Source organism: Perca fluviatilis, chromosome 13, assembly GCF_010015445.1.
Source record: "Perca fluviatilis chromosome 13, GENO_Pfluv_1.0, whole genome shotgun sequence".
NCBI lineage: Eukaryota > Metazoa > Chordata > Actinopteri > Perciformes > Percidae > Perca > Perca fluviatilis.
The window spans coordinates 17,904,408-17,916,371 of record NC_053124.1 but is presented as its reverse complement, the minus strand read 5'-3'; the positions used below and the strand labels follow the sequence as shown (position 1 = coordinate 17,916,371).

General features: G+C 42.4%; 1 protein-coding gene across 1 annotated transcript in view; it reads left to right on the top strand.

Annotated features, from left to right (window-relative positions):
- The first annotated feature begins 81 nt into the window (after window positions 1–81).
- The window catches only part of LOC120571821 (ankyrin repeat and IBR domain-containing protein 1-like), a 21,587-nt gene continuing 9,704 nt past the window's right edge, over window positions 82–11,964 (top strand). Inside the window, exons 1-10 of the mRNA XM_039820914.1 lie at window positions 82–273; window positions 3,748–4,079; window positions 7,743–7,914; window positions 8,028–8,159; window positions 8,894–9,082; window positions 9,175–9,292; window positions 9,422–9,642; window positions 11,286–11,374; window positions 11,478–11,622; window positions 11,933–11,964. The exon at window positions 11,933–11,964 is cut by the window's right edge and continues 129 nt beyond it. Coding sequence (XP_039676848.1) covers window positions 3,892–4,079; window positions 7,743–7,914; window positions 8,028–8,159; window positions 8,894–9,082; window positions 9,175–9,292; window positions 9,422–9,642; window positions 11,286–11,374; window positions 11,478–11,622; window positions 11,933–11,964 — 1,286 coding nt within the window. The 5' untranslated portion in view covers window positions 82–273; window positions 3,748–3,891. The remainder of the gene's footprint in view (window positions 274–3,747; window positions 4,080–7,742; window positions 7,915–8,027; window positions 8,160–8,893; window positions 9,083–9,174; window positions 9,293–9,421; window positions 9,643–11,285; window positions 11,375–11,477; window positions 11,623–11,932) is intronic.

Sequence of the window (11,964 nt, the reverse complement as noted above, 5' to 3'; positions counted from 1 at the left end):
TACCAATCAGGTGAGAGCTCTCCGTATGACAGTTGGTCCCGAGCATGCGCAGTACGATTTTCTCTTTGTCAGCCACAACAACATACTGAAGCGATCCAGTCAGTCTCGCCCCTCCGCTCTCAGTAGCATCATCAGCGTCCCCGCCGGGTCCGGTGGGAGAGAGGATGGTTCAGCGGAAAAGCAGCCGGGGATGCGAATGACAGTGATAAGATAATGGCCCGCGATTTACCCAAATTCCCGAATGTGCGACTAGTGACCAAGTGAAACGACCGTGTAAGTAAAACGGCGGAGATTTGATGTTGTCCTGCTGTAGGTAACGTTAGTTGAGGCTAAGATAACGCGCTAACGTGTACCTCAGGTTTGCTAGCTTCGGCAACGGTAGAAAGGTAGCTAGTCTGCTTAGGGTGTTAACGTTTTTCCACGGCGCCGTCACAGCCGTGAGAAAACGTTAACACCCAAGGTAAAGCGTTTTTATTAGCAGTATTTCGAAAAACCTGCACCTAACACTCGCTTTCCTGTTGTGTTAGTAATTCACACAGACACTGTCAGTGTGTTGAACAAAGGAGCTTTAACCGAGGGGCCGCATGGACAGAAACATACACAGAGAAGTCGGCTGCTGTTTGTTTTGTGCTCCATTTCATGCTGACACACTTCTTCAGTGATAACCACACGAGGTCTGACCTGAATATGTAGCTGATTGACGGTGACCTAGCTAATTTTGGTAAATGCCGAAGTGCTATTGAAGTAACTTACACTATGCAGCTCTTGTCTGACTTTAGCTCCCCCATAGAAGTTTCATGTCTCTTTTGACAAACTGGTTTTGTCAGTTTATGCAGAAGTATGATCCATACTTTGACTGAGGTGTCTGACTTGATGTCTATCAGATGACAGCACGTTTTGATAACTGTAAATGTACCACAGTGGGTGGTATTTGTTTTAAAGCCATGTAATGGTGAAAGTAGTAACTGTAGATTTGACATTTAAGGTGCTAGCAGGTAGGGCTTAAATGCTTAATGTACTTTAGTAAAGTCTACCGTTAGTCATAGCTTTAGCTTGTCATAGCAGGACTGTTAAAACATAAAACTGAGATACATATCAGTATAATATTAATATCTTGATATGACAGACCGCACCCCTGGTGGGACTGCAATAATTGTTTTGATTATATCTGAAAGGATCAGTCAGTTAGTTGATTGGCAGAAAGTTAATTGGCAACTATTTTTGTAACGACTTAATCATTAGTAGGCTAATTTATCAAACATAACTGCCACTCAATTTCCATCTTCTTAAAAGTGCGGATTTGCTGTGTTTACTGTTATTATATCACTGTTAAATGAATATCTTTGAGTTTTGGACTGCTGGTATTTTTCACCATTTTCTGACTTTTATTGACCAAACAGTTAAGCATTTATTCAAGAAAATAATTGTTAATTTTTTACTACAATGAAAATAATGGATATTTACTGTATTAATCTGATTAAATCTATTTCCCTGATTAATCAATTAATAGTTTAGTCTATAAAATGTCAGAAACACACTTTCCCAGATAGAGCACAAGGTAAAGTATTCAAATGTCTTGTTTTGTTGAAGCAGCAGTCCAAAACCTAAATGTATTTTTTAAAGAGAAAAGCAGCAATCTTAACACTAGAAACGTTGGAACCAGAGAATTATTGGTGTTTTTGCTTGGAAAGTTATATAATGGTTGCAGATTGGTTTCTCAGTCAATCGATTTATAAACTAACCATTAAAGCGTGAACCCTTTCTATACATATGGAAAGCACCAAGACAGTCACACCCAGTGATGTTGAATTTTGTCTAATGTGTGTATTTCTGGCTGGGTTCTTGAGAAACCAAGAGTGCCATGACTTGAGTTCTTGTCAGCAGGAATCATCTGACAAACATTTCCAGACAACATTCGTGTGTTTGGGATTCTTGAGCTCATGAGTCATTAAGTCTCGATTATCACACTGCCTAAAATGGGGAATACCATGTGTACAAGAGGCCTGTTATGTGTAGAACTGTGGTACCAGTGTAACATAAAATTGTTAATTTTCAATAATACAATTTTTAAATCAAAAAAGTTTATGAATTCAGTAATTCATAAATACACCTTTTTATTCCTGTCTGGTTTTACGGCTAATAGATTTGGTGTCCAGTCAACATGGATTGAAACACTTACTTAGCCTCACTCCTCCCGACCACAGAATGACATGTAGGCTCAAAGAGCTTTCGTAATAGTAGATAATTGCACTGTCACTGCCAAGTACAAACCCTGCGTTCGCTGAAATTCCAAAGTTCCTCCATGTCCAGACTTCCTGTCCTTATTTAGTATGAGAGACAGAGAGAGACTGGCGGAGATACACAGAGGAGTGAAGTGAACTGGAAGTAAACCAGTGTGCACAAAACATAGAGCCAAGCAGACAGACTGACCTATTATCTATAGTAACCCCCCTCATCACCACCACCCCTTTTAGATATATACTGTATACACACACTGCTGCATGCATCACAGGAGCAGAACGTAAAAGATGTTGGCTATTATTCGCCAGTGGTTGCAGCTTCTGCGCGGGCCGTATGTCTCCGTCTGTCAGTGTGTGTTTCCCTGTCTGTCACTGCATAGAAATGGGAGGCAGAGGAGGGGAGGCAGCCAGCCACGCTATTCAAATGTTCCAGAGCCCATCCAGCCTGCGGCCAACTGTAGCCGGGCTAAAAGAGGCTCTTTGTGAGGGCCAGACAGATGGCCATAGAATGAAGACTGTAATGATACCCTCAACAGCCCAATACACACTCCCAGACACATGCACTCGCATACTCATTTTTGTTTTTTTTTTTTTTTTTTGTGTGTGTGTGTGTGTGTGTGTGTGTGTGTGTGTGTGTGTGTGTGTGTGTGTGTGTGTGTGTGTGTGTAAGACAAGAAAGGAGAACACAGTACACTGATAAATATATTGATTATGTGACAAGAAAGAATGTTTGTTTCACCACACATTACTCTTGTATTGCATGCTGTATTATTTTTTGTGAGATTACAAATTCTTGTCATGTCATTTAAGTAAATTTATAATTGATAGGAAGATAATAAAAGATTATGATAACTTGTGAATCTACAGGAAGTTTATAAGCTGCTACAGGAAGAGTAAACTTAACTATAGCAGCCATAGCTGTGATTCTTTGGTTAGGTGCCTGAGAGGCAAAGTAAAACTGGTTTTGGCACAGCGTATTAGTGCTGCACGGTTTAACACACACTCAAACTCTAATATCTCCAGTAGCAGAAAAGTATGTTAACAGCCTTATGTGGGTAATTCTTCACAAACGCGGGGTGGCCAACTGTGGTAATATTGACCGTGCCTTTCATCAACTGACTAACTAGTCGATGGCTTGGATATCAACCCAACCCCTCTTGCCTGCCTTCTTTATAATTATCTCTCTGTCTTCTCTCTTCTTTCCTCTCTCCCTCCATTTTCCCCTAAGTGGTAAGATAACATCCTCACCACAACACATCATAATCGATGGATGGCCTGATTAATCCAGTCTCTCTCTCTCTCTCTCTCTCTCTCTCTCTCTCTCTCTCTCCCTTTCCACCTTTCCACCTGTCTCCCTACTTCTTCACTTCCTGACTTCTGTCTTGATTTTCTCTCTTTTTTTTCCTACCTTCACCTACTTCCTTACGCCCACTCATTCTTATTCTTTGCTCTCCTCATTTCCCTCTTTCCTCCTAATCAATCTTCCCCTCTCGTCTTTTACTTACAGGGCAGGAAAACGCTGAACCATGTTGCTCTAAGTTGTGACCTGTGGTGAACGGGGGAGGAGGAAGAGGAGGAGGAAGGAGGTGCAGGCAGGCAGACGGGCATCTGCCACAGCTCCCTTTAGGCGGCCCTTTGCAAGCTTGAAGCCATGGGCAACACAGCTACCAAGTTCCGCAAGGCCCTGGTGGGTGGTGATGAGGCCCTGGCCTGGCAGCTGTACGAGGGCAACCCTCAATTCAGGGATGGCCTGGACCCAAATGCGTCGTACGGAGAGCAGTACCAGCACAACACGCCCCTGCACTATGTGTGCCGCCACGCCATGACACGTCTGCTCAGGTACAAAAACAAACATGTTTTTTGGTTTGGATTGGTTGAGAATGTCAAAGGTGTTGATTGAATTCAACAGTAATTTATGAGGCTGCAGCCTGTAGTGTTGTGAAGTAGTTATCAAATGCAGTTATGCAAGTTAGTCATATTAAACTGAATAATAATTAGCAGGATGTCAGCTTTAATATATTTCTCATCATTTAGATAATATAGAGTCATCATTTTCATAATTGTGTTTTTAAGACAAAGAGGACTACTAAAGTCATGTTGACATATGCCAGACACAGGAGATGTGCATTAGCCATGAGGATCACTGGCAATCAGACAAAATTAGATCTACACAGACACTGATTAAAAAAACTGCAAATTACAGCTTCAAAAACAAACTAGAATGAGCAACTGTGACAACCTAAACAAGAAGCAGACATGAAAAGGGCACATTTTACACATGGAATTCAGTGTACTCGTCATGAGGAGGACTATTCAGCCTGTGAAAACATCTGTATAATGGTCTGATGGGGTTCTGGAGGAAGGTTTCTAAAGTCTAAGGAAATAACTCTAATGATGTCATCAGGGTTGTCTCTATCTCTTGATGTAGACTTCAAATTTATATTAGAAAGCATGCAGTACAAACTTTGGGCAGAGTTTGAAAAACCTGGACATTTAGGAAGCAGAGAGGGTCTAGAAACTCTAGGGACTAAAAAGTCAGGATTTCTCTGCTTCTGGTCCCCCAACTTAATGAAAGTGCATTTCTAAATCGCTGCAGTGCCACTTTGAGTGATAACAGATTTGAATTTATTTCATGGCTATTGTGCTGTAAGGACTTTCATTGCATGCATTGCTTGAAAAAGGTGTACACAACAGCAAACCCTACCTTGAATAATGTCTCAAGGGAAACAAAAGAGGGGAGTCACTGAGTCTAACACAAGCTAAACGAAAGGGGTCAAACTAAAAAATACTTTTACACCCTACAGAGATAATAAGGCTGCTGGCCATGACCAAGACAGCTGATTCAGTGACTCAATAGCTGTCCTTACCTCCTCCTCGCACTCTTCCTCTCTTTAGCCCTTTCTTTCCATGATTACGGGGGGGGGGTCAGAGGAAGCAGTTTGAAAAGGCCAGTCAATTATCTGTGCATCTGCATGTGTGCACACATGCATGTGTGTGCTTTGAGGGGAGGAAACTGTGACTCCACAACTGCTTAATGTGTCCGAGTCTGTGAATAAAACACAGTGAATCAATTGGTGTGCTATTTGTGTCCCTTCCTACTAACCTATAATGGGCCAGAGAGGCGTGCTGAACCCAGCTTTCTGCTCCTGATAAGTATCAGAGGAAATGCTTCTTTGTACCAATAGCTCGACTGGAAAGAGGCAAGCAGATAGATGGCCGAGAAATCTCAGACAAAATAAAGACTCATAGAGGACAGGCGTGGGCTGCTAGATGCAGAGTCCTGTTTTTTAGATTCTGCTGTACAGTATGTATATTCACCCTCTTCTAGATCCCATGGGTTGGATTGGATAGTAATCCCATGAGACGTGCAAACTGGGAAATCACAAATAGACCTATTACAAGAAAAATGGGTGTAGTTCAGGAAGCGTAACCCTTCCTCCACAACACAGTTGTGAAGGAGAACACAGTCAGAAATATGTAAATAACAACAGTGGCTTGGTTACTCATTGTGAACAATTGATTTCCTGTTGTTTGAAGAAGGCCAAGACATAAAGCAGATGTATTTTGTCAACCTACAGCAACCTTTTTATTCCCGTGTGCATGTCTTCAAGCTATTGGAGAGGTTTGGTTCCTTCTTGGTCACACACACTACAAACAAATTCAGAATTTCAGTGTTAATTGTTGTTCAGCGTGAAGCGTTTGAACTCTGCCCTGCCCTCGTCAAATTACTGTACGGTCTGAACAGCTTTGATACTCGAAAATTGCAGCAAAACATGAAGTTGTTTTTTTAGTAGACTGATATTAGGGCCATCCATCCTGAACATGGGGCTTTGTGCCTGTATGTGTGTGTAGAGGTGGGGGTGTTGAGAGGGGAATAATTAGTGATTATTGCTCTCTGGGTGAATTGGCAGTGCACTGTCATTAGGGGGAAGGCTTCAGGGGCTTGTGGCTGACAGGATAAGAAGGTCAAAAGTGGAAAAGCGGGACAGCAGTGGAAGAAAGGCTACATAATAAGGAAACATTCAAACACTAATTCAATAGTGGCTACTGCAGAGGGAGCAGAGAGGGAGAGGTTTTACAACATTTATTGTGTATTCAACCAGTGGAAATCTTATGACATCCTGTTATTTTCTTCTTTGTTGAACTTGCATTATTGTGAACTAGAAGGTCTTTTCAACTATTCGTGTTATACCACTGATGAAAAAGAAGCAAGCTTTTCACTACAGTTTAACGTGCAGCTGCATTAGGATAATGTAGAAGTAGGGTTTCACGATTACGATCGCAATGAGATTTGGATTTTGACTATTAAAATCAAAAGCAGGATCGGCGATTCCCTCAGTATTTTTTTTTCTCTCCACCCCCGCCTACTTCTCCGCGTCTGCCTTCCCGTGAGTGAGTTATGTAAACCAACAATAAAGGTAAAGCATGTGGGCTCCGACGGTATTTCATGGTGTGTTCATGTGCATCTCGGTAAACTAATGGTACAATCAATTGCACTTTGTTAATTTTGAAAAACTCTTAACTGTTGTTGTAAAGTACCCTTCTGCCATCTAGTAGCTCTTTTTTTAATATATTTTTTAAAGATAATTTTTTTTTGGGGGACATTTTAGGCCTTTATTAGCTGGGCTGCAGGTCTGAGTCGAACCTTGGGCCGCTGCGTCAAGGACTGAGCCTCTATATACGGACGCGCTCTCTACCAGGTGAGCTACCCAGGCGCCCCAATCTAGTGGCTTTTATTGTGGCATCGCTGCTCACTGCTGAAAAGAAAATGTTTCAATTGAATCGTCACCTTCAAATCAAAAGTCAAATCGTGGATTTGCAGAATCGTGACACACCTATATAGAAAAGCATGACAAAAGACAATGAAGAATTGACATTGTAGAGGAGGAGAAAAAAGCAAGTGTAGGATAGAGAAGGAGAGATGGAAGTGTAGAAATAAATTTGAAAAGAAAAAACAGAATGCAGGTGGAGCCAAGAGCTAATCAGTAAATGGAGGTTTACAGACAGAGAGCAGAGAAAAACTATTTACTAAACGGAACAGCAACGTGTGTGTGTGTGTGTGTGTGTGTGTGTGTGTGTGTGTGTGTGTGTGTGTGTGTGTGTGTGTGTGTGTGTGTGTGTGTGTGTGTGTGTGTGTGTGTGTGTGTGTGTGTGTGTGTGTGTGTGTGTGTGTGTGTGAGATTATCTCTGAGATGTTAAACAATCAATATTCTGCCATCCCCCCCCCCCTCTACTGCTCTTCTTACCCACCAACACTCATCTCACAATCCATCAAACTGCCATACTTCATTCTCATGTCAACCCTCCATTGTATTCCTTCGTCCACATCTGTCTTTCTCTGAAGTATGCTTCACTTCACCTTCCCTTTCACCCTCTGATTTAAGCCTTCTTTCTGTTGTCGTTTGTTCTTTCATCTCTTACCACATCACTTCTAAACTCAGTTTTGTCCTTATTCCTTCTTCTATTTGATTTAATCCCTTCTTTCTTACCTGCATCATATAGGTCCTTCCTGTTCAGTAAAGAGGGGAACCCCAACAAGCGCAATGTGCACAACGAGACGTGCCTTCACGTGCTGTGCCAAGGCCCGCAAATCCTGCTGCTGCCAGAGGGAGCACTGTCGCCACGACTGGCCCGACCCCAGAGGGACGAGCAGCGTCGTGCCGACTGCCTGCAGGTACAAGCACGCAAACACACGGACAAACATGCATGTTGTGAAAAAAAAGTGTGTTTACAAAGATGACATACAAATAATGTTGTGTGTGTATTTGTGGGTTTCCCTGCTGCCAGATGATCCTGAGCTGGACGGGGGCCAGGCTGGAGGGAGGCCAGTATGAGAAGGCCAATGTCAACGCCACCGACAATCACCACAGCACCTGTCTGCACTATGCTGCTGCTGCAGGCATGAAGAGCTGTGTAGAGGTGAGAGAAATTGTGCGGATCCCTCTGGAACTCAAACTCGCATTAGGAGGACATTGTTTTGTGTATGGCAGATCTGTCTGTGCTCTGGGTGATTGGATTTGATTTTACATCCTGTAAAATCTGTAGACAGTATTGTGCCACGCCTTGCATCAGGAGCATCTGCTCTGTGTTGCATTATTGTCAGATCCAAGTAGTGCTTCCTCCCTTGTTTTTCAAGATTTTACAGCTTTTGAATTAGGAAGAAAATCCACTTCCTGAATTTAAAGAAAATTTAGCTCAAGTCTGGTTTGGGCCGCCTGAGGGAATCCCAGATATTATCCTTTTTAAGTTAAAAAGTTTAAAACGCATTTCTTTTCATTCCCTCTCTTTCCTCTTTTACTCACCTCTTATCACACGTCAATCTTTTTCCAATTGACTAAACTTCCTTTTGACTCTTCTTGTATTTGCTCCCTTTCCTCTCCTTGTCGTTTTTTTTTTTATCTGTGCGTTGCTCTTCCTTCACACATCACTGTCTACTGCCCTTTATTGTATTTATTTTCTGTTTTCTGCCATCACATCTTTCTCTCTTCTCCTCTTTCTCTTGTTTTCTCTTGCCTCTCACTTCCTTTGTTCTCTTTTGTTACAAGTTCCTTCAATTTGTTGTTCCTCTCCATTATCCATTTCTCTTCTTTTTTTTTTTTTTTTTTCACATTCCTTTTGTTCTCTCTTTTCTCCCCTCTCCTCCCTCCCTGTAGCTGTTAATCCAGAGCGAGGCAGACCTTTTTGTGGAGGATGAGGACAAGTTGACGCCATGTGACCATGCCGAGCGGCATCACCACACCGAGCTGGCTCTCAGCCTGGAGTCCCAGATGGTTTTCTCTTCTTCAGCTCAGCAGTCAAACGCAGACGCACATGGTGAAACCAACCTGCTGCAATACAAAGAGGTGAGACCACAATTACGAGATTGTTTGGGGGTTTCTTGCTGGCTGGACCTTCCCCTTCTTTTATTTTTCTCTGTATCTCCCTAACATTTCAGCCTTATGAGGGACTGAAGCTTCAGGACCTGCGCAGGCTAAAGGACATGCTGATCGTAGAGACAGCAGACATGCTGCAAGCCCCCCTCTTTACTGCAGAGGCCCTGCTCCGAGCACATGGTGTGTTGAAGTTAATATTCATGAGACCTTCACAAACCCTCACAGCACTGTTGTTGTGATTGAAATATAGAGTATAGCATACATATTCCCTGCCTCTAAATGTGTGTGTGTAACCTCTCTCCCCTTTAGACTGGGACAGAGAAAAGCTTCTGGAAGCCTGGATGTCAGACGCTGATGGCTGCTGCCAGCGCTCAGGTGTGACTATGCCAACCCCACCACCCAGCGGCTACAATGCATGGGACACCCTACCCTCACCTCGCACCCCTAGGACTCCGCGCTCACCCCTCACACTCACCCTCACCTCCCCGACCGACAGCTGCCTCACACCTGGAGAGGAGGGCCTGTCTTCGGTGAGACATCCAGTGATGAGTTTTTAACTGGCATCAGTGTTTAAATTAACTTTTTAAAGATGCAGCAAATTTGTGTTATATTAAAGCTATAGTGCGTAGTTTCTGTCGCCCCCATGAGCAATTCCAAGTAATGACAACAAAACTGTCGGCACGTCCATATGATACAAGCCTTAAGTGATCGTGCACGCGCCCCCACCCCTCCTCCACGCAGTTACTTGTAGCCAAGGTGGTAAAAAATATGATGGACTCTTCAGAAGAGGTAATTATCTTCACTCGAGTTTCTGCGCGGGAAAGTCACCAGATGCCACAGTCAATCACAAAACCTACTTTTGCAAATTATTTAGTTGATTAAAATCATATTGATATTTCCCCTGGGAGCCAAATGTAGTAAACGATGCAGTTATCAATGTCCTATTGGGTTTCAGTCTACCTAAATGTAAAACCTGCCTTAGACCACAATATCCCCTGTATTTAAATGAGAGCCATGTGTTCACAGAGGACATGAATGACATGACTTAAACGTCCCATGGCATGAAAATTTCACTTTATGAAGTTTGTTTACATTAATATGCGTTCCCCCAGTCCTTATGAGGTCATAAGGAGCAAGATTACCTCCCCTTTCTCTGCTTTGCCCGCCCAGAGAATTTGGCCCACCCATGAGAGAGTGACATCATGGCTTTCAAACGAGCAAAGTGGCAGTTGGTCAAGGCCACACCCCCACCCTCCACCTTGCCCCCCCTCTCTCCTCCTCAATAGCTACAGACACAGAAATGGCACATACTAAGGAAAGCTCATTGTGGGACTGGATCTAGTGGCTGTAATTCTGCACCAAGGCTGAATTTCGGGAAAGAGACGTCAGATACAGTATTAAGGGACCACTAAGGTCTATATATAAGCATCCAAAGAGCACCATGTCATGGGACCTTTTAAGTGTGAAAAGATATTGCAAACTTGTCTTATTAGTTGAACTGTCTCATTTTTTTTATTATACAATATACAAGGTTGATATCTAAACTTACCAGAGCAAAGGAGGTCATCTGTCATCTTTCTAGCAATAATAATTCTTTCTTCTTTCTACTCTTTGTTGTTGTACATAAGCATCAGCCTCTAGTCCACTGTTGCTGTTGAGGCAGGTGTAATTACATATCCAGTACCTGTCTCGCTGTCTGCCTGCAAATGTTTTACTTGCATCAAAGTGTTCAGACCTGAAGTTGTTAGACTCCTTAAACATGAAGAGGACATTGGGTTGTATTGTAGGAGATGCATGGGATTTAATATTATTTGAAAAGCATGTTGGAGCTGTGTGGGCTTTTGGAAAAATTAGATAATAATATTGGATGCCCATAATATCACAACATGATGGTAATAATAAAATCTTATCAAAGGTAGGATTTATTGCAGGTCTGTTATATTGCTCTGCATCATATTCTATAGATGCTACTGCTATTTTGTCCATTCCCTGTGTGTGATTATGAAGATTATGAAGAACAACACAGCAAAAAGTATTCTATATATATATATATATATATATATATATATATATATATATCCATCCATCCATCCATTTGTTAGGTATAACTGTGATATAATTCAGTGCCAGACAAAATTTGAGCATCATCTGTTTATCTTCTGTCTCCCTGCAGTGTGGAATCTGTCTCTGCTCTATCTCAGTGTTTGAAGATCCAGTGGACATGTCCTGTGGACACGAGTTCTGCAGAGCATGCTGGGAAGGGTAGGGACCTATGTCTGTGTTTGTAAATGTTTCTGCATACTTCAATGTGTCTGAGCATTTATGTATAAATTTTTCTATGTGTGTGCATTTGTGTGTCTCTCAGGTTCCTCAATGTAAAGATTCAGGAGGGTGATGCACACAATATCTTCTGCCCGGCCTATGAGTGCTACCAGTTGGTGCCGGTGCATGTGATAGAAAGCGTAGTTTCCAGAGAGATGGACCAGCGATATCTACAGTTTGACATCAAGGTAAAAAAAATACACAAAAAAAACCCACACTCGTAGATATTGATGTTCACGTTCTTATTTAGGCTCACCACAGCTAAAGGAATGCTTTTCATCCAACTGTAAATTTATTTTGTGTGTCTTTGCAACCTTAACCGTTTTCTTGCTGCATATTTGTATACATTTGTCTTTGTTTTTTTTGGCATTTCCCAATCACTACGGCTTCTATTCCTTGCTGTCTGTCTGTGTTCTGTTCTTCCTCCTCTACCTTTTTTATATCTGTGTCCTCGCACTCTCTCCCATCTCTCCCCACTCTCTTCCCTCCCCATTGCAGGCATTTGTGGAGAACAATCCTGCTATCCGATG